The sequence below is a fragment of the Sinocyclocheilus grahami genome, unplaced genomic scaffold (assembly GCF_001515645.1).
Source record: "Sinocyclocheilus grahami isolate Dianchi unplaced genomic scaffold, SAMN03320097.WGS_v1.1 scaffold175.1, whole genome shotgun sequence".
NCBI classification, from domain to species: Eukaryota; Metazoa; Chordata; class Actinopteri; order Cypriniformes; family Cyprinidae; genus Sinocyclocheilus; species Sinocyclocheilus grahami.
In genome coordinates, this window is record NW_015505354.1 from 1,396,984 (window position 1) to 1,419,081 (window position 22,098).

Sequence of the window (22,098 nt, forward strand, 5' to 3'; positions counted from 1 at the left end):
TTTTTTATTTCCATGTTTCTTTAAATAGAGATAATAATGATAACAACAGAAATGCCTTGAGCAACTGCATCGAGGTCAGTGGCACACTCTCAATAGAAAGTGATTGTCATTAGAGAAAATGATGTATACTTTTGTTACGTATAATTTAAACGCTTGTACGGCACATTCATGCTGTCGGTTTGTATTTAGTTTAACTCAAGTGTGTGGTTTCAGCTCAATGCTTCCAGCTGAAAGCAGCAATGCCAACACCATATAAGGTCACGTGGCTTATACAGATGATGTCATCATCACAGTCCTGACTGGAGAATCTCCTTTGCCCTGTACAAAGTGTGAGAAAGAAAGGGAAGAAGGTGTGGTGAAGAGGAAAGAGAAAGAAGAGAGCATACATTTGTAGGGAATGCTTAATGGACTCAACTGAAGCTTGCTTGTAAGATGTTTCAGTGTGTGGCTACCAGAGGATGAAAAGCTAGATGCTACTTGGTTAAACTGGAAAAACACAAGAGAGAAGAGTGAAGCATTGTAACTGCTGCCAGGAACTGTGACAGTGAGGGAACTGCTTCGCTTAGAGTAGTCTTCTTACCATGGGGAAGTCAGGTAAGTGCACAATTCACTTCCAAATCCCTGTCTTGCTTTAGCATTTGTGATGTTGTCAAATATATATTTTCTTCAGTCTCTGTCACTACCATCCTCTGCTGTTGAATGAAGTTTTGTCAGCACAGGTTGAGTGTATGCCAGCTTTATCACGCTGTATGTGTCTGCTGGGGATTGCTAGCTACTCAATCCTTGCTTTGTTTGAGTGATAGCATCATGTAGTTGGATTTATGCCTCCGCAAGAGTGGCAAGCACAACTGTTTGGTAACATTTGTCCAGTCTAAAAGTTTTTGAATGTCCAGGTTTTTTTTATAAAAAAGATATTATTTTCCAAAAGTAATAAAATATATTATATATAAACGATTGTTTGTTTAAAACAGTTCAATGTAATTATTATTATTTATTTTTAATTTTTAGCAGAAATACATTTTGAAATTTTATCATCAAGAAAAAAACTGAAAACCTTTCAACATTTTATTCTAACACAAAGGACCACACGTGATTGAGGGCTGTGTAAATGTTGCATTACTGTGCAACCAACTACACTGTTAAAATGTACATTTAAAAATAATCAAATTCAGTTAAATTCTCTACATTTCAAAGCAAAACAAAACAAAAATGGCTTGAAATTAAGATACGGCTTGTTTTTTCGGCGGGCCAAATGAAAGGACATCAAGGGCCCTGGTTTGTACATCTCTGTTCTCAAGCTAGTACTAGCCTTAAGTGATACATATTTTATGCTGTATGTTTGTTGAGTTTAGCAAAGAGTAAAAAAAAATTGCAGAGCTTTCTAATCTCTTGCTATTGATTCCCTGTTGACTTTGCAGCCTCCAGGCTTTTTTGTGAGGAGGTAATGAAGACTCATAATGAGTACAGGAGAAAACATCAAGCCCCACCTTTAAAACTCAGCAGTAAACTGAGCCGTGAAGCAGCACGGTGAGATCATTTCTTTCATATGCTTGTCCTGCATCTTTACTACAGTTTAATGCTCTTCAATTAAGCTGAACTCATGTGTCTTGTAGATATGCTGAGAGCCTTGCTAGCACCAGGATTCTAAAGCATAGTGCCGAGTCTAGTCGAGGAAACTGTGGAGAAAATTTAGCATGGGCATCTTATGATCAATCAGGTATGAATCCTCTTCTGTTTCAAAATGACCATCTGAAATATATTTACATGGATGTGAGTGCAGACTGCCGTCCTCTCCTCTTTGCATCTTTGCAACAGCTGGGAATCATTATGAATGGACTACTTCCATATTCAGTCTAAAGCTAATAACTAAGTAGATTGGAATGTCTGGCCAGTCTGGGGTGATTTGTAAAATGTCACTAAATGTATAGTGGGTCATATAAAGCTTTAAGTTTTATCTTGGAATCTCCAGCTGGATTTACTATAATATTGTAATTAAACCAGATTTCAAAAATGTTCAAACAAACATTCTACAAAATAAGGAATTCAGGATTATTTGAACTTGAACTTCATAATAACTTAATTTTTCACATGAGAATCTGTGTATGTTTGTGTGCATGTGCCAGCAGGTAAAGATGTGTCTGATCGCTGGTATAATGAAGTGAACCAGTACAACTTCAACCAGCCAGGATTCTCCTCTGCAACTGGTAAGAGTATTTACAGCAGTGGCACTCCTTGAGATCTACTTGCTTGCAAAGTTTACTTCCAGCTCTTATCAAACACATCTGAACCAGCATCTTAAGGTCTTTCTGTGCATTAATGCTAGACTTTGTACTTCATTCACTCCCATTCCATACAGCCTGACCAACTAAACACTGCCCAAAACCCCTCTAAAATCAGTCAAATGACTAAGACCAGAATACCTGGTTTAAGAAGTTTTTTTTAGCTGAGAAAGAATGTTAACACTTTTTATTAACCTCATCAGTTTAATAGTTTATTACAACAGAAGCACTAGTGAGGTACATTGTGTCCTCTTGTGTCATCCAAAATAATTTTGCATTGATTTAAACTTTGCAGGCATGTTGATTAACATCAACGGGATTGAGCACCCTTTTTTTATATTCATAAACCCTGTTTTATAACCAAATATAATACAAACCCATACAGCAGATAGGTTTAGCCCAGACAGTGTAATACAATATTTTTTTTTAATTTGTACAACGTGACTCATCCTATTGGAATGAAGCTTTCCAAAGCCCTCCCAGGCACAGGAAATTTCCCATGAAATTCAGCTATGAGAAGTCTCTTACAGTGTGATGTCTGACTTACAGCTGTTAACTCACCCCCTCAGCTTTTATTCACCTCGCTTGTTATCAGCTTCAGCCTGCAGGAAATGAGTAATACTACCCACCACCTCAAGAGGACAGAACACATTTGAAGGAATCACAATCTTCTGAAGTGACTATATAGATTGTGGATAATGTCTATACTGACTCTAAACCTGTAAATATGTGGTTGGGAATTTAGGATTGGGTGTTCCTGTAAGCATATGGTGTTGTCAACATCAAAACTGGGGGTTTGATTCCCAGAGTAAACACAAAGTGATGAAATCACCAGTAATTAGCTTTGGATAAGCATCTGCCAAATGCATAAAATGTACTTGAGTCCCTTATGCCACTCAAATGTTTCCACTCTGTCTCTCAGCATATAAATATTTAACTTAGCACAAGCACCACATGGTTTATGTGAGGCAAACATGCATAAATACTTTGTGACAGCCATATGGACATCCTATTCCTCATTACAATACACACCAATTAATGTCGGAATCATCGTTTTGTTCTAGGTCACTTCACTGCAATGGTGTGGAAAAGCTCAAAGGAACTTGGTGTGGGTAAAGCTGTGGCCTCAGATGGTTCTACCTTCGTAGTGGCACGTTATTTCCCTGCCGGCAACATTACTAATCAGGGCCACTTCCAGGCCAATGTCCTGCCCCCTAAAAGCTGATTCAAATGTATCTGGACACAGTGAGAATGAAGGTAGGGAGGGGAACTGAAAGAGGATGGGGAACAGCTGAAATTGGAGGTTGGTTTACCTGGAGGACCAAACGCAGTGATGGTTGGCTTTAATACACAGATCTTACTTGAATAAAGAGCTTCTATCTTTACATTTTCAGGCTTTTATTAACGTGAATATAAAGAGGCTTACATTAAACTAAAATGTTAAAGCTAATGCTGGTTATATAGTTAACTTTTCCATAAAACTAAATTCTCATAGTGGTAAGGTCATTGTGTACCTGTGTGTGCATGGGTGATGTCAGCATAACAGTATTATAAATGATTTTTCATGAATGAAGCAAACACAGATATAATCACGTACCTCCACTGCACTAAAATCTAATGTGGAGATTTCTTTGGGATGCCGTTTTCATGCTGAATGTGAAAAGTGTGTGACTCCACAGGACATTTAAATGCATGTTGCAGAAAAAAGTTTTGTTAATGTTCATCCCTTTATATCATAGACTGATAATTCATCATTATTACTTTGGTCATCTTTTTGTTTTTGTATATTGATGTGGATTAAAATCGACTGTTCAAATAGTCTAGCTGATGTCATGTTTGCATTCAAAATTGAGTAAAAATATTATCTGATTTGTAGTTGCACAATCCATATAATTTGCTCAATTACAACATGCTAAAAACATGCTTCTGTGCACTATTTCTGCATTCAAGATAAGAAATACACACACACCCCAGGGGAAAGTTCTAAAAAAAACAACTTCAGGTCAGATTCAAACCATCAGCTTTGAGGATATAAGCTTTTATTTCTACAATCTTCTGATCTACCATCTGAGCCATTAAGGCAATATTAAAAGTTTGTTCAAAATGTATAACGATACACTTTTGTTTGTAAGGTGCATTTATATGATTCGTAGATAATGTTGGGAAACGAACAGCTCTGGTTGTAACGGATTTATTTCAGCAGGAGTTTGGGCGGCGCAATATAGCAGCATTACTTAGGGAAGAAAACACGCAAGGGGCGGGGAAGAAGTCTTTTCCTCTTTTACATGGTCAGCTCCTGAGAATAGACACAAAAAAACAAAAGATCGATTAGCAATTAAAAGGTTTGCTCATGTTTTTGAATTGTTGCATTTGCAGGGACCAGATGACTCAAAATGCTCTCACAAATATAGTAACACTTTAAAAAACAGCAATCACTGATAATGAAAAAACTAAATGAAGGGATTATTCACATAAATTAAGTTTTTTTTTATCTTTTTTAGCTAGCCCGAGGTCCTGGGGCAATTGTGTTTTCCAGTCGGGCTAAGTTCATTTGACCTATAATTTCATTTGACCTATAATTCCTGATAAAGCAGCGTTTATGAGCGCTGAGCTGCTTTGTGTACAGCCGTTACCGGGGAAACCGCAATATTTCAGCTCCTAAAGTGCCACCTCGTGGCAGAGAATGAATTTGCATTTCCAATAAGCATTTCTTGCCGTTTATGGGCAGATCAATGCAAATATCAACTCATGTTTTTATGCAGCAAACACAGAGTTGTAAATGAGAAAGAAGATTGTTTTTGTGAAAACCTGTATCTGAACTGTAAATCATGTAAATTTTATGGCTCAATACTGTGTTACCATAGACATTGTTCAACCCCACTCGTACTGTTCATTGTACTTGTGCAGCTCTTAAAACGGGTCATAAATTGCCTTAAATTTTTTTTTTTTTTAATTCTGCAGATACCCTGTAAATAGTGAAATAAAATTCCTTCCTTCATATTTGTGTATTGTCAATCCAAAATATTTTCATTTAAACTCCTATCTGATTTTCTATATTAAAAAAAAAAGGTATTTTTATTTGGGCTAGTTAAATAAATTATCGGGCTACCAAAATCTGAAGAGTACCTGCCCGAAGGGCTACCAGGGATTTTGAAATTTTGCGAGCCCTGCACTGGATGTACAAATGCTGAATGGCTAATATAAAAGCAATCTCTCACCATAATGGCATTGACGATGTCATTCTTGTTGTGGCGCAGTGCACGGACTGCTTTAGCTCGAGACACATTGGCCTGTGCCATCACCAACTCGATATCTCTCTGCTCCAACCCACCCTCATCCAGCTTACAAAGAGCAAAAGAGAATATGGTTCATATTAATTCAGCTGCTTCATTCATGCAAGCATATTATTAAAAGGAAAAGGCCATCCAAAATGGTGTCATTAATTTTGTTGTTATTTACTGACAATTTTTTTCCACAGAAACAAAGAAAGTCATAAAAGTTCGGAACGAGATGAAGCTGAGTAAATAATTCCAGAATGTTCTTTTTTTTTGGTGAACTATACTTTTAATGGAGGAAATGAAAGATTTATACCTCCTCTTCTTCCTCGCTCTCTTCTTTTATGGTCAGGCTTGGTGTGATGTCTGATGGGAGAGGTGAGGGGTCAAGAGGAACCTTAAATTTCTCTGCTGCTGCCTTGTGTACCTGCTGTGACAGGTCTTCAATCTTACAAAGAGAAGAGACAGACAGAGTGCACAGATGAAGACAAACACAGATCAAGATTTAAATATTTAAAGGTTCCCTGAAATGCTTAGAAACACGCAGTGTTACTCTGTGTTGACGTCATTTTAACTGAAACGGGAAGACAAGGCGGGACATATCAAGCCGCCCCGCCACTTTTTAAAATAGCCAATAGCGTTCGTTTATATCACAGCTTGGGCTGGAGCCGTTGAGTTCTGTAAGGCCGCATTTGACAGGGTATGCCAGCTACAATCTCATCCATATTGCTATAAAATATAGCATTCTGTGTAGAATTCAAATAGCTCCGATACATTTTATGGTCTGCGCCGACTCGCGCATGTGATCCGCTCCGTGCTATCGTGTCTCTGGACCGGAGCAGAGTGTGTGTGCGGTGCGGTGGTTAAAGTGTCACAGCGCGAAACCAGCCTTCTTTCTTTCCTCAATGGAAAGCATATTTACACTGTTTGAATCGTTCCCTGTCCCCTATATAGTGCGCTACGTGCCATTCACTGTACAGAAAATACTAATTCTGTGGACAAGTGACCGATTTCAGCCCTGGCTTCAGCGTCTATTTGATAGTGTAGGGGGCGGGCGCTTCGGATTCTAGAGAGCATTTGATTGGACAGAAAGTTTGATGAGAAGCTGAAGTACAATGTGACGTCAAAAAAATCGTTGAGCCGTTTTGGCGGAAGTGACGAACTGCAAGCTTTGAATGCTTATATCTTCTAAATGCAAATTTTGTCACTGTTTTGGAGCACACTGCCTTATAGATAACCTTAAGACTAACATTGATACGAACACCCCAAAAAAACTTTAATTTTGATTTCATGGGGACTTTAAATATTCATCTTGCAATTGGAAATCTGTGCCACTGCAGGCAAATTTTGGAAGATATCCTTGCATATGGAATAAGAAAAAATATTATGGGAAAATACCAACCTTGGCCTCTCCAAAGACTATGTAAATATCTGAGGCAGGGCTTTTGAACACATCTGGACGTGTAATAACAAAGAGAATATTCTTGGACTTCCGAATGGTGATGCGTGTCACTCCGTGGATCTGTTTCAGCCCGAGCTTTGACATCGCCTTGTAATGATAACAACCACATGGAGGAAAAGAGAGTAGGTCAGGGAATTTGTGATCAATATAGTGAGTCTTAAAACTGCATGAAACTGGATGTGCAGTCCCACCTTTCGTGCTTTTTTCTCACTTCGACTCTGTTTGGCTCTGCTCACTGACTCATCAGCAGGAGAGTGTGATAACTATGAAAAAAAGAAGATATGAAGTATGAAGAGAGCATAGTAGGACCTAACATTGTTCATACAGTAGACTCAACTAGATTCAAAAGTGCAAAAATACAGTTTTTTTCTTTTAGAATGTTGCATGCAAGTATATCTTTGCTAATGCCTTTGAATAATGTTCTATGCTGCACTCAAAATAGTTTTTTTTGCTGCTTGTTCAATTTACTTAATTTCAACATTTACACTAGCTGTCCAGTTCCACTAGCTGATTGTAATTAAGTGTAAAGCATGTGTTCCATGTGTTTTTTTCTTTTACCAACACTTTACATGACATATGGTTAAAGCAAAGTAACATTAGTATGCTAACATGCGCTACTGTTATACTAACTAGTAGTTCATTGTAAGATACTCAACTGGGATAGCTTGACATATAATGTTGAGTTTTACTCAATTCATGTACTTTTCTGTTACACACACACACACACAGTTTGAGTAGAAAAATCACAGTTTAATTTAAATACCAAGTTCTGCCATGTAACTAGATGAGAGCAGGCTGATGAGTCCTTAACATAAACTGATGATATTCTTACCATTAAACGACTTGTCACAAGCTGATTGGTTCATGTTGCATACACATTTAGCACATTTAAATGGCTGGTTAGCATTCGCTTGAGCATTGCCGCGCGCTTTCAGAGTTCCTCTGAAACCCTCTACCTTCCCCAGCTCCACCTGTATAGATCTGCTATGGGTTATTTTATAGGCTATTTGTGCAGCAGCAGTATGTATTAAACACTCACGGCACCATATCGGCATATGTATTGGCAGTAGCAAGTTCCTGTACTTGCTTACAGCAGCAGCAGCAGCAATAATCTACAAATACAGCAATAACCAACAGCAGCAGCAATTCAGCAGCAGCAGCGTTGCAGATCTATTCCGCCAAGATTACTCAATTCATGTACTTTTCTGTTACACACACACACACACACAGTTTGAGTAGAAAATCACAGTTTAATTTAAATACCAAGTTCTGCCATGTAACTAGATGAGAGCAGGCTGATGAGTCCTTAATAGGGATGCACGATATATCGGCCACCATATCGGTATCGGCCCATATCGGCTCATTTTTTCTGTTATCGGTATCGGCCTGATAAGAAAATTTGGCCGATATCTTAAAGCCGATACCATTAAACGACTTGTCACAAGCTGATTGGTTCATGTTGCATACACATTTAGCACATTTAAATGGCTGGTTAGCATTCGCTTGAGCATTGCCGCGCGCTTTCAGAGTTCCTCTGAAACCCTCTACCTTCCCCAGCTCCACCTGTATAGATCTGCTACGGGTTATTTTATAGGCTATTTGTGCAGCAGCAGTATGTATTAAACACTCACGGCACCATATCGGCATATGTATTGGCAGTAGCAAGTTCCTGTACTTGCTTACAGCAGCAGCAGCAGCAATAATCTACAAATACAGCAATAACCAACAGCAGCAGCAATTCAGCAGCAGCAGCGTTGCAGATCTATTCCGCCAAGACCAAATACATTAACACTGTCATTTCCATTACCGTGCTAAAATCTCCCGAGAGTTGTCATGATAGAACTTAGTTCAGCCAAGAATTATTTTTGGTCTGTGAGTTACATCTGTAATGCATTTTAGGACGATTGCGAATGAATCTACAGCCCACCTGTGGATTTGAGGGTCTCAGCAATGTCCCACTGGGTTCCTCTAACTCAGGTACTGAACCATCACTGTCTGTTTCATTACCTGAACCTACTAAAAGAAAGAAAGAAAAAAATAATAAATGGCTTTGCTTTGCTATAGAGGCCATAAAAGAGGTACTTGAGAAAGACGCTGATGCCTTATGGCTAAAACAGATGATAAACATACTATTGTTTTTGAAGGGGATATCCACATCCTCTGGGCCTTTTGATCTGTAGCTAATTGGGCACAAGTCTCGCTCTATACTCAGTCGCTCAGCTTGCTTTTGCTGAGTTTTTACCAAGGAGTCTGGTCGTGGACTGATGCAGGGGAGCATCTCTCTTTCATCTGACTGATTCAGTGTTCTTTGGACATGGGTACTGTCTGTTTGTCCAGTGGATGTTGTGGACTGGGACTGTTCTGTTCGGTGTCCCTTGCATACTAAAGAAAAACACATAACATGTATATAGTTAAATACTAATGATTCCTAGGATGAAACAAACTAAACTAAACAAATAAAGAAACAAACAACCAACTGCTTACCTGGAGGGTTCTCATGTCTGCATGGTCTTGCTGCCATGACTGTTCTCTCAGTTTCATGATCATATGTGTCTTGAATAGGAAACAAAGTTGGTGTTTGTTCCTCTGTTTCCCATGCTGCTGATTCCATACTGCTTATTTCAGGAGTCCGAAGGGGACTTTGATAGTCAGGTTGGCTGGGTTTGCTGTCAGGAGCTGGCTGAATATGTGAGAAAGCAGCAGATGTTTGGGAGATGTCATGGATGGGCTGTGACTCCTGAATGGGGGTAGAGAGATCCTCCTCCTGGACAACAGTGGATGAACATGTTGGAGAGACCCTGTCTTGGTCTGAGCTGTCCACCCTGAGGAATGAACTGCCCCCTACGTGATTGTCATTGATGTCTCTTGTGCTTTCTGCCAAACTTACTCTGCTCAAAGAACTGTCTGAAAGTTCTTTCTGCCCATCTGGCCTTGTAAGGTCTGTTGTCGGAGTTACAACCACTGGCTCTGTATGAACAGACTCTTTTGGCTCAATACAGCTAGGGTCAGGGGAGTGAAACATTGATTGTTCTGGTGTTTGGTTAAGTTCAGTGTTCTCTGTTATCTCTGTGTTATCTTTCTGCTGAGTTTCACCAAATTCCTCTCTCACTGAAAATATATCAAAATGTGGAGTTTGATTACCTGTAGTCTTCATTTCCTTTCCTTGGCACTGGATCTTTTCATTTTCCATTGAGGCTAAATCTGCAATGTTGGTTTTAAGGGCATCAATTACCTTTGGTTTTGTGGCACGACCTGAATTAGCAATATGTGCTGTTTTTGGTGTTGCCTCATCACTGTCAGCTTGGGAAAGACCTGATTTATGTGAATCACCATCAAGATTTTTGTTCTGCTCCAGAAATGAAACATTCTCCGTAAAATCTTGTTCCTCTCTCTTTTGACATGTTTTCAATCCCTCTTTTGCCTTCTCATGCGAGTCAGATTTATCTGTCTCCTGATCCTGAGCATCAGTTGTAGTCTTTTGTTCAAGATGTTGTCTCTCAGTGGTTTTAGCGTCATCTGTTACTGTTTCATTTTTTATGTGAACCTCATTTGAAGCCACATCATAGGAGTTTGATGTCTCTTTATGTGAGACAGAAATCTGTAGGGGAATTGTTGCTTCGGAGGGGTCAACAATCTTTATATCAGTTGGTTTCTTTCTGAATGTGAAGGTGCCAAACGATCCTCCTTGCAAGTTGAATGTGAGCTTGTTTTCCAAGACAGAGTCAGTGTTTGTTAGGGTAATTTGTTGAGAATTTGAATGACCCTGATTTGAAACCGGACCAAGATTATCTGATTGGTTAGAAATGACCAATGTTTTTGAAGAAGATCCACAAAGATCAGCGTGTTCTGGGGAAATGGTTGCTGTTAATGTGACAATATCAGGTTCGTGACAAGATCCCAGATCCTGAGGCCGTTCAGAAGTCATTTCATCACTTTCCTTCCTTAATGTGTCTGAAGATAAATCCTCTGGAATGTTGAAGTCTGTATTTGGAGTTTGATCTTTCACATCTTTCGCATCATCTGAAAGCATATTCAATGCAAGTTCTGATGGAGCACTCAGGATTAAGGGTGTGCAAGTTTTTTCTGGATCATTCCATAATGGCACCAGACCCTTAACTGAACTGCAATCTATGAGCGGATTGCTCTCTGGATTTTGAAGGTTATTTGCATCATCCTCACCCCCTCCTGCCTCTGAAAGATCTTGAATCGATCTCCAGCTGGCAATGTTTGACTCAACCACACCAACATCAATGTCTGTCATTTTCGCTTGGAGGTCACAATATTGGTTGTTGTCCTCATCATCACCCATGATGTCTTCTCCAGTGGCAATGTTATGAGAGACAGGTAAACCTTTACTGTGCACTGATCTAGCTATCTCACACATGAGCAGATTTTCAGCCTCAAAGTCACAGCATTCACCTAAAGACAAGGGGTCCCTTGGTGTCCAACTCTCAGAGTAAAGTTCCCTTTCTGTCATATAGCTCTCAGAGTTCTCTTTCTTTGGCGAAATGACAAGTCTGCTGTATGTGGAGCAGGACATATTTTGAGAGGTATGGTTTACATCATCATTGCCAGGTTGATTCTCTGTCAGATTATCTTGATTCATGGAACGTTCAAATGGTAAAACATCAGTTGATGTTAAATTATCTGACACCTCACACAGTTCAGGATAGGCACAAACTGGAATGTTTGTGGGGCTGCAGTCATCCAGGTATGTTAGTTGGGGGACTCCCTTATTTAGGTCATTGGTTGCGGTTTCTGCTAACTGCAATGATGTGTCCAACTCTATACTATTTCCATTTTTCTGATCCAGTTCCTGGCTATCATCTACGTTAGTCTTGTAGCACATGTCAGCAGCTGTAGCACCTGCCACACAGGAATCAATTGTACTATAATTTTGTTCTACTTCATCTTGATCAACAGGTAATGTTGGATCATCTGTGGCAATCTGCTGTCCTTTCTCTGATGTTACCCTGACTGTTGAGGGATCTGTACTCTGTTTGCCTTCCTTATCCATTGTTTTGATCTGTGCAGTCAATTCTTTTGAAAGCTCACCCTTCAGCAACGTTGTTTCTGAAATTTGTTGTGTGATTACGCTTTCACCATGAACATTGCAGTCTGCCAGATTCTCTTGAAGTTCTACACGTGGAAGTTCAGATGATCCAGAGGATATCTCCATTTCACTCTCACTGCCAGAAGATTCGGGTTTTGCATGGCTTACTGACTGCACAGGTTCATCTGGCCCAGGGAACTGTTGGGAGAGTTCTGCATGCTTCTCTGTGCAGTACAGATGGTCGTCTTCATCCCCGTTATAAGACGTGGAATCAATTGAGCCCTCTGTGTCATCCTGAAAAGCAAAGGACTCATCTACACCCTCGTTTATTGAATTCTCTGAAAGGGAATTTAGGAAAGATGCAGAGGTGTCATCTTCATTTGGGTCTTCCACTTCCCTTTCAACCCTCCAAGCTGCCTCTTGTTGCGGTGCCTCGTCATTAGCCACATCTTCAACATCGCACTCATCTTCATCATCCTCATTATCATCCTCATCTACATCGGCTTCCTCCTCTCCAGCACCATATGCATCCACATCATTCCCCTGCTCATCATCAGTGGGGAACAGGGTTATATCCATGGAATCTGCCTGGATTATCAGGCTTCCATGGAAAGGCAACATAGAAGCAGGAATCATTGCATCATTCCCAAGCCCATCCTCTCTAGAATAGCCATGGAACAGAGGAGCAGAGGAACCAAGATATAAACTATCACTGCTATTACTTTCTATGTCTACAGTCTCTGGAGAGTGGGTGACAGGGGTTTTGCTCCCTGTATCCAGTGCAGCAGATGCATTATCGTCTGGTATTATAGGGTGATCCAGGCTCACAGATGGCTCTAAGAAACAGGCATTGAAATCTATTTCAAGACTTTGATGTGAATCATTAAAATTTTGAGTTGCATCAGGGGCTTTCTGGAAATCTCTAGGCCTCAGAGAGCCCTCAGACACCCCTGTGTCCCCCTGGCGGTCTGTTTTTCTCCTGTTGCTGCTGCTCTCTTGTGTGGAAACATGTTCTATCACCCAATGAGGACTACAGGTGTCCCTTGTTAGTATATCCACTTCACAGGCAACATCTTCCAGCAGCTCCGGCATATCAGGTTTACCCAGACAAGCATCCCTCTCGTTACCAGTTCGATCATCTCCAACCTCATCGCCGATCTCTGAGAGGGACTCCACATAGCAAGCAGGAGCTTCTTGCAACTCTGCCTCAGCTGTTAAGTTTGGGGAGCATGAGTGGGAGGTGCTGGAGGTGTATGAAGTCCAGCTGCCTCCCTCAGCAGTCATGTAGGAACCAGAGGGAGAGGTAGGAGGGGAGCACAGATCAGACTCATCAGTTGGAGATCCTGGACTTTGGCTTGGGCTCCCTGGGCGCCACTGTTGCTTGAGATGTGAGCAGTAAGCCATCTTAATGGGGGTGGAAGGGGCTGTATAATAGCGATCAGGATCCAGTCCTGGAAGGACACCAATGCGTTGTGGGTCAACTACATAGGGAGGCTCGGAAAATGACAAGGAAGGCACTTCACCCTGAGATAAAGACAGTGGCTCTCCCTCGTTGTCTGGGAAAAGATTACTGCTGTCTGTCAATTCGGCATCTCTCACTTTGGACTCTAGGACTTGGCATTCAAGTATCTGACCTATGCTTTTCTCCTGTTCTGGAACTGAAGTCAAACTCTTAGCCTGATCTGCAGTAGAACTCACCTGACCAGTATCTAGCTTTGCATTTTCATCTAGCCCAATGTGCCTTTTCATGGAAGGTTCTGAGGGCTGGTGTCCTGAACTAGGTGTTTCTTGACCTATCTGCTTTCCTAGCAGCACTCCACTTTGTGTGTCCATGTTTCTCAGCAGAGCCTCTTGCCCCATTACCACCCTTGAGTCCATGGTCTCTGGCTCTTGAAAGTCACTTTCGATTTCTGATCCAGTTAGGACTTTGATCCGTTCCATTTTCACAGGACCTCGTCTGCAGGCTACTCTACCAAACCGCCCTGTTGGTCGGCTGATATTTCCAGAATGCCCTTCTAATTCAAAACTTGCACCCTCAGGCTGTGGGCGAGGAGATGTGGTTGGTTTGGCCATTATCAGGCGGGGTCCAAAAGGAGTACATATTGGGGAGAGTTTTGGAGGGCTGCTAGGAGAAGGACTGGAGGCACTGTCTGTTGGAGTTGAGGCTGAAGAGCTGTATGTTTGACCAGACAGATCTAAAAGATTAAAGGAAAAATTATTACATTTTGTTCTATACATGAAAATCTGCAAAATCTTCCATTTTTGGCAAAGAAAATCTTTATACTGTGTTTTACAACACTCAAAAACATCCTGACAATATTGTATATTATAAAAATCATTTATGAAAAAGTATTATGAAATGCCTAATAAAATGACTTTAAATTGAATCAGCCAGCTGATCTCTTTTTATCAATCTATGTTGCCCCAAACATGAATAGTAGTGCCACTGAAATGTCACTGTATTAAATAATCAATACAGTATTGCAAAAGGTCGTCTGAACTGCAGTTATATAAAGTGTTTTAAACTGAACTGTATGCAATAAATCCAGCAGAACAAATTAATTTCAATTTTATATGACAACTAGCAGAACTATCCAAAAGTAGTATAATGTAGGATGGGATAACATTACATGCCAGAACATACTTATGCAAGTTGTGATACCATAGCCATTTGGTACGAGTGTTTCCACAAGCTCGGATCATACTTAAAGGGGTGGTTGATTGCGATTTCACTTTTTTAAATGTTAGTTAGTGTGTAATGTTCCTGTTTGATCATAAACAATATCTGCAAAGTCACGAAGCAGAAAGTTCAATGCAAACGGAGATATCGTCTTTTAAAATTCTGGCAGTTTAATGCCTACAAAAACGACTGGTAAGGGACTACAACGAGTTACTTCCTGGGTCCGTTACGTCAAGAACCCAGAATTTTACATAAACCCTGCCTCCGGGAACATGCAGCAAAGGAGGCGAGGCCATGCTGCGCTGCTTTAGAGAAGAGGAAGAGAAAACTAGAGGTGCATGTAAAAATCTATTCATATATGAATCGCGATTCTGTCTTCTAACGATTCTAATGGATTCACAAGTTTCAAAATCAATGTTCAAAAGCAGCATTCTCATCCTGTTCCTGGCCTCGCCCTGCTCTGCATCTCTCGCTCGCTCTCATTCAGATCATCAGCTCAGTGAATAAACTTATTTTCACATACTATAGTTATGAGAAGCATTATACATGGACGCGCCTGCGGTTGCTGAACTGTATTAAAGCTTTAATCAGAATAAAACCGTATATTAAAAGCTAACAGAAGCAGTAGCATTTACAAATAACAGCGTATCTAAAAGTATGAGACAACAAACAAAAATCTTAGGCCTACCATTAAAAGCCGTGCTTGCACAGGTTCTGCACGATCCTCTTCAATAATATCCTCTGTCTCAATCGGGCTCAAATTGATAAGCAATATAGACGACGTCATTGTTTACAATACAACCGGAGCACATGCTGCTATGTTGAGGGGCGGGACGTTTAGACGCACACTAGAGGCGGTTTAGCCAATCACAACACACTGTGCCAGCTAATCAATCAGAGCCCATCGTGTATTTCTGAGGGAGGGGCTTCATAAAAGCAGGAAATGATCAGTGCGTTCAGTGGAGAAGGGACAGAGTGGTGTGGAATAAAGGTAAATGATGTGAAAAAGAATGCGTTTTTTAACAAACAAAGCATTAACACATGTTAGACTGCACCCCATAAACACTATTGTAAACTATTGTACTTGTATTCAGGAGAAGTGAGGGTTTTTGGTGGGGGTGTGATGAGGCCTGAATGGTCAACCCCGTGGGGAGCATTTTAATGTCCAGAGAGTAATTGGACGTCTTTGTTAAACAAGGATCTTTTTTGCCTGCACAGCAAACTCGGAAGTGACAGCATGGATTTTAAAGAGAGCAAAATAAGCAGCAGTGTCAGCAGAAATCTCTTTTTTCTCTCTGGATTTCTAATACCAACGCATACACACACAATCTATCTACGTGAAAAGGATGGAAAAGTTAAAAATCAAAATAGTTAGACAAGTGTATGTGTGAGTACATGTACTCGGACAACTAAATTGTCGTTTTTTTTTTTTTTTTAACCTAACACTTTATTGTTGAAGAGCACCTGTCACCTGTCATAGCTGCAATAGTCAAGAGATACAGCCAGTGACAGTCATGTAACTCATTACACTAAACAGAAGCATGACATTCACATGACATTTAGTGCATTTAAATGTTACATTTTTCTAACATGATTAGCACAGAGTAGTTCCCGTCAGCTCTTCACCCACTGCATTGATTATCTGACAGGTCTGTGGCAAAATTTGATTATTTCCTCCTCCTCACTTCAATCTCCTAAATTCTCTCAGCATCACAATAACCTTCCAATAGACTCGATGTGGATTATCATCACAATCTCTTCTGGTTGACTCTAATTCACACTGCTGCATTGCCATTAACATTTTGTTGTATTCTCAGCTTCTTTGCTTAACAACATGTTCCACATATACAGTAACTGTTTACAGTAATTGTACATTGTTTTTTTTTTTAATTATTTTGTCCATTGTCTTCTTTTCGATCCTCTCTCCCTCTAAATTTTCTTCTCTGTATCACAATCTTATTCCCTCCCACTTGTCGCTCCTTCTGTGTTCTAAAAACGTCACCAGAGGGCAGATCCATCATATTGTGCCATAATAGTGTGTTTCATTGTGTGTACACATCACCCAAACCATTCAAGCTAAATTGTGAGTGTGTGTGTGTGCATACTCTATGTTTTTGTGTATGTGTGTCTGTGAGACTATAGGCTAATTGTTCGGCTTAGTCATGATTCAAAAAGATAATGTCACGCCTTCTGTTTTCTGCACAAGAAAATTATTTTGTCCATTGTCTTCTTTTCCCTTCTCATCATGTGTATCACTCTTCGATCCTCTCTCCCTCTAAATTTTCTTCTCTGTATCACAATCTTATTCCCTCCCACTTGTCGCTCCTTCTGTGTTCTAAAAACGTCACCAGAGGGCAGATCCATCATATTGTGCCATAATAGTGTGTTTCATTGTGTGTACACATCACCCAAACCATTCAAGCTAAATTGTGAGTGTGTGTGTGTGCATACTCTATGTTTTTGTGTATGTGTGTCTGTGAGACTATAGGCTAATTGTTCGGCTTAGTCATGATTCAAAAAGATAATGTCACGCCTTCTGTTTTCTGCACAAGAAGGCAGCACTGTTTTGGAGCTGTATGCAAAGCGATCACTGTGTGTGTGTGTGAGAGAGAGAGAGAGAGAGAGAGAGAGAGAGAATTCACAAATAAGAGGGGCCTTTGTTGCCTCAAAAACGTCATTTGCAGAGCAAAATCACTACAGGGAAAGGCAAAAGTGTGTTTTTGTTTGAACATGTGTGCACTTTTGTCCTACTCCAAGTTACACCTGCTCGAGGCACCTCCTCAAATAAAACAACAGATGGAGTTATGTCTGACCTCTTTCTTGATTGGCCATCAATCTCAGACCTCTGTTGTTTGTATGGTAGGATGATCTAAAAACTATGATTTATTGTTAAACATGAGCTGGAACAATGGAAGCGAGTAGACATCATCACCATTCCGAATGCAGTTTCAAATGCCATACACTTTCATACTTACGTAATACAGCAAGTCCTGAGGAATATCTGATGCATGGGCATTCTATAAAATCTTTCCTTTTCCATTGCTTTCATTTAGGGCTGCACGATAAATCGCATGCGATATTTAATGCGCATTTTATCGGTAAATCCGGGTCTGTAATCGGCGGTAAATCTCCATCACCTGCGGGCTTTCACATGGAGCAGCATTAACTACACTGAGCCGTTGTTCACTGACGAGCTGCGCAAAACCACGTTCATATTCGCGCGATTTTTTTGCGCAGCTTGTCGGTGAACAACGGCTCTGTGTAGTTAATGCTGCTCCATGTGAAAGCCCGCAGGTGATTGAGTTTTACCGCTGATTACAGAACCGGCTTTCTGACAAGATGCGCATTAAATATCGCATGCGATTTATCGTGCAGCCCTACTTTCAATTGACGTCAAACATCGAATTTTGTTCATTGAGGTAACAATTATTGCGGTGAAGAAAGATATGCATTGCTTAGGTTTAAAACAAATGCTAATGAGACTTTCTGAAGCAGTGGCTGACTGAACAAGGTTTTGTTCTTAGAGACAAGTGAATCTAAATGATGAAACATCCCTGTTAACTTACCAATAGATTCCCTAATGGTAGGTCTGTTGTGTCAGCTGCAATATGATACAAGTTTGTCAACAAATAAAGCTTTGATAATACTTTCATGGCTAAAAACTTTAATGTTTCATAGCTTTTATTCTGAGAAAGTCACAGAGGGTTATGTATGGAACTGGTGTATGCTGTACAGAGCAGCCTTCAGCAAAGACAAATTAACCCCAAATGTCTGATCATCTAAAGTCAGACCTATCTGAACCCTTGGTATGTGTGTGTGTGATGTAATTGAGAGGGACAGAATAGAAGCAGGCCAGGCAAACCCGACATCCACTCAGCTTATCTCTCATACTGTGCCAACATATTATTCAATTAAAGAACATCTATTTAGTTCACAGTGCCTTTAAATATTCAATAGCAGTTCAATAACAATGAGATGTGAATAAAGACATCAATTGGAAATGGAAAGGCCTTGTTTTTGTAACAAAAGTGTGTGGATTGTATTATAGCTGATGCATCTATTCTTTTCTGGACACACAAAAGTAATATCAAGTATATTTTAATGCTGACAATAGAAATTATACACAAAACTATCATTGCCAGGTGGGCCTGCAAAAAATGCCATCATATTTCACACTGCTATTCAGTACCACACCCTTATCATTACTGAACACAAACATTATTTTGCCATCGTGTTTTGTGACTTCCAATTCAATACACATCGGATTAAGAGGCAGAGTTCACTGAGATGACTACAAAGTTTACGAGCACTCGGCCCCAAGTCTCCTTTCTTCTTATTAGTTCAGTTATCTAAAGATAGTGCCAACAAACTGTCACACATGAGGGTTCTCTTTTTTAGGGCAATCTTTCCACTTGTTAAAACACACACAGGCCTGTATGCTTACTGGAAAATTCCATGCCTTTTTGCAGATTGTGCTTTCTTCGCTAATTATTCAATGTTAAAAGTGATAAGCCTGTATAACAGGGCTGCATGATTAATCGCATGTGATATTTAATGCACATCTTGCCAGTAAAGCTGGTTCTGTAATCAGTGGTAAATCTCCATCACGTGCGTGCTTTCACATGGAGTAGCATTTACTACACAGAGCCGTTGTTCACTGACAAGCTGTGCAAAACCACGATCATATTTTGCGCAGCTTGTCAGTGATTTACTACCGATTACAGAACCAGCTTTACTGGCAAGATGTGCATTAAATATCACATGCGATTAATTGTGCAGCCCTACTTTATAAGCACACTAAGAGTCACAAACATCAGACAGTTTGATAAGCATTCACTGCATCAAGACAATTAACTCAATTACAAACCATGTGCCCAGATTTTAACCACCTGCCATTAGCACAAGATGGAGTAACAAAAACTGTTTGTGTTAATCAAGCTCATTTAAATGTAGTTCAACTATACATAGATACTCTGTCATTTGTGACAATGTTATTTATTATTTTTTGTACATAAAATATGGGTGTCATTCCCTTAACAGATGTTAATATTTTTTGTAAATAACATATGGGTGTCATTCCTTCAACAAATTTTATTATTTTTTGAACAAATCGACAAACAACATCTATATCTTATCCGAAAGTAACATCTTAAATCAGATCAGTGTCATTTCATGCAGGCATGTTATGGACACCTATGCACTTGTCCTAAACAGCCTTGATTCCAACTGATGCTGTAACTTGGGGTCCTGGGAGTGATGCTGTGTCATGCGCTTGTAATTGCAGGCAGGAAGGAGGAGTTTATGTACTACAACCACTTAGTGCACATAATGTACATAATGCTCTTTTAGGACTCTGCTGGATGATGTTTCTGGGTGCGGCTGTACCTGATTTCTGGCTCAATGTCTTAGCAAATAATTATATTAATTAGACACATGCTTTCAGCCGAGCATCCTTAGTGTACTTCCACGTATGTCCTTCTCTGTCCCTCATGTAGCATGCTGTGAGGTGTGTGTTTGCTTACCTGGTCCTTGCAGCTCTGATTGTGGGTCTCCAGAGTCCAAAAGGCCCTGTGTGGGGCCGCTCCGATGTGTAGTCTCACCGGGCATATCTGTGTGGCACAGCCTCTGACGCACTGCCTAAAAAACAGGAGCCAGTAAACCGAGGACAGAGAAAACGAGTATGGGATGTTGCCTCCTCAGCGCAAAGATACAGATCCGTGTTCACGGTTTGTGCATTAATGTCAGCGTGCACGTGAGAAAGAGAGAGAGAGGGGCTGCAGAGCCACGCCGGTAACAGCACGGGAAATCTGAGCGTGAGCTGCAGTATTCTCTCTGATTACGAGAGAGCCCGCCCCAATCGGACTCTCTGTCGCTCTCATTACCCCTCCCTTCCTCACTGCTGTGCTGCTTCATAACCTCGCTCTCCCCTCCCTCTCTCTCTCTCCTCCCTCTCTCTCTCTCTCTCTCTCTCTCTCTCTCTCTCCTTCCCTCCTGCTCTCCTTTCAGCAAGTGGGTCTTGGACAATGATGTCAGCAGATTTTTCTATCTCTTGGCGGCTGGGAGATAGTAACACAAAATACAGCAGGCAAAAAAATAGAGGTGCTGTGCACTGAAAAGATTTTAATCTAATCCAATAGCCATGCTGAAAAATAATGTTTAAACCAGCCTAATTTGGTTGGTTTTGGCTGTTTTAAGATGGTCTCCCAGCCTGGCTAAGCTGGTTTAGTGTCTAAAACTCCTCTAAAACCATCCAAAGATTGGGAGACCTGTAAAAGTTGGGGTTTTGGGTCTCCATCACATATCAGTTAATACCAACTACATAGAAATGATTTTAATTTAAAATATGTATATAATATCTTAAATTGTGCATAATAAAACTAATTTGATGTAATTTCTTTCACTTGATAAACTGCTAATTAGTAATAATATTAAAACCTAATAATTGAACATCATTACATTGTTCATTTAATAACCAAAATAAATTATACATTTAATATTTATGAATAAGTGCAAAGGTATCAGGCTAACCTGGTATCTGTATGCTATGCTAGTACATAAGCTAACTAAAACAGACATTAATGGTCATTATAACAGTTCAACATTTATCATATCATTATTTTGTAAGACCTGTAATCAGGCACTAAAGAGAGTACCCATTAAAAGTAATTTGAGCCAATAGGATTGCTTGGGCTCCTAATGGAGATCTGATTTTGAGGGAGGACTTGATTTGTCACCACATCGGCATGAAACAGAAGTTGTTATTGTTGTGCTGTATATCCAAGTGAAACGGATTCCCGAACAAGAAAAAATATTTGGGGCGTGATTTAATTTTTTCCATTGGGAATTGATTGGATTATTGTTGTTGGCTATTCTTGCAATCCCATGTGAGTGACAGGTTGCTGGAGGGGAGGGTTATTGTCCTGTCCTTGAGTCGGTGAACATGTCATTACATCATGATCATTACAAATATTTAACATGGAAGTGCATGTGCATGGATAATTCATTTATAATAAACACTACAATATTCCATAAAAAGAAATGCAGTAAATATTGCAGTTTTTTTAAATGAATGATTTAACCATGCACATAATAATTTTTTTAATTCATGTGTCCAAACAATTTTTAGTCAAAAACATTAATGTCCCTATTAATGCCCCCTTGCAATGACATCTCTCATTCATGACACATTCACTGGCATGAGGGTGGAACAATAATTCATAACCCTTCAGCAACCTGTCACTCAGAAAACGACAACAATCCAATCAATTCTCAGTGGACACAATCAAGTCATGATTTATTCAATATATGATTTTTATATGATTTATTTAATCATGATGTATTCATGATTT

The 22,098-nt window shown here is 40.0% G+C and overlaps 2 protein-coding genes across 2 annotated transcripts; one reads left to right on the forward strand and one right to left on the reverse strand.

The window, feature by feature from the left end:
- The first annotated feature begins 262 nt into the window (after nucleotides 1-262).
- glipr2l (GLI pathogenesis-related 2, like) lies at nucleotides 263-3,629 on the forward strand. Its single transcript, XM_016283555.1, has 6 exons — nucleotides 263-350; nucleotides 433-594; nucleotides 1,419-1,527; nucleotides 1,614-1,717; nucleotides 2,127-2,204; nucleotides 3,344-3,629. Exons 2-6 carry the CDS (start codon nucleotides 582-584, stop codon nucleotides 3,502-3,504), a joined length of 465 nt encoding a protein of 154 aa, XP_016139041.1. The 5' UTR covers nucleotides 263-350; nucleotides 433-581; the 3' UTR covers nucleotides 3,505-3,629.
- A 694-nt stretch (nucleotides 3,630-4,323) lies between these two features.
- nacad (NAC alpha domain containing) lies at nucleotides 4,324-20,637 on the reverse strand. The gene is made up of 9 exons (XM_016283554.1): nucleotides 20,272-20,637; nucleotides 9,501-14,264; nucleotides 9,147-9,398; nucleotides 8,944-9,032; nucleotides 7,208-7,279; nucleotides 6,957-7,103; nucleotides 5,871-6,002; nucleotides 5,498-5,620; nucleotides 4,324-4,575 (listed from the first exon to the last, which is right to left on the reverse strand). The coding sequence occupies exons 1-9, from the start codon at nucleotides 20,354-20,356 to the stop codon at nucleotides 4,561-4,563; spliced, it is 5,679 nt and encodes a 1,892-aa protein (XP_016139040.1). The 5' UTR covers nucleotides 20,357-20,637; the 3' UTR covers nucleotides 4,324-4,560.
- Nucleotides 20,638-22,098: the final 1,461 nt, after the last annotated feature.

Coding starts and splice junctions, on each gene's coding strand:
- glipr2l (XM_016283555.1), top strand. Junction 1,528..1,613: donor CTGAGCCGTGAAGCAGCACG/GTGAGATCATTT, acceptor TGTGTCTTGTAG/ATATGCTGAGAGCCTTGCTA. Junction 1,718..2,126: donor GGCATCTTATGATCAATCAG/GTATGAATCCTC, acceptor ATGTGCCAGCAG/GTAAAGATGTGTCTGATCGC.
- nacad (XM_016283554.1), bottom strand. CDS start 20,356: ATGCCCGGTGAGACTACACATCGGAGCGGCCCCACACAGGGCCTTTTG. Junction 9,399..9,500: donor CAGACATGAGAACCCTCCAG/GTAAGCAGTTGG, acceptor GTTTTTCTTTAG/TATGCAAGGGACACCGAACA. Junction 9,033..9,146: donor TATCCCCTTCAAAAACAATA/GTATGTTTATCA, acceptor TCTTTCTTTTAG/TAGGTTCAGGTAATGAAACA.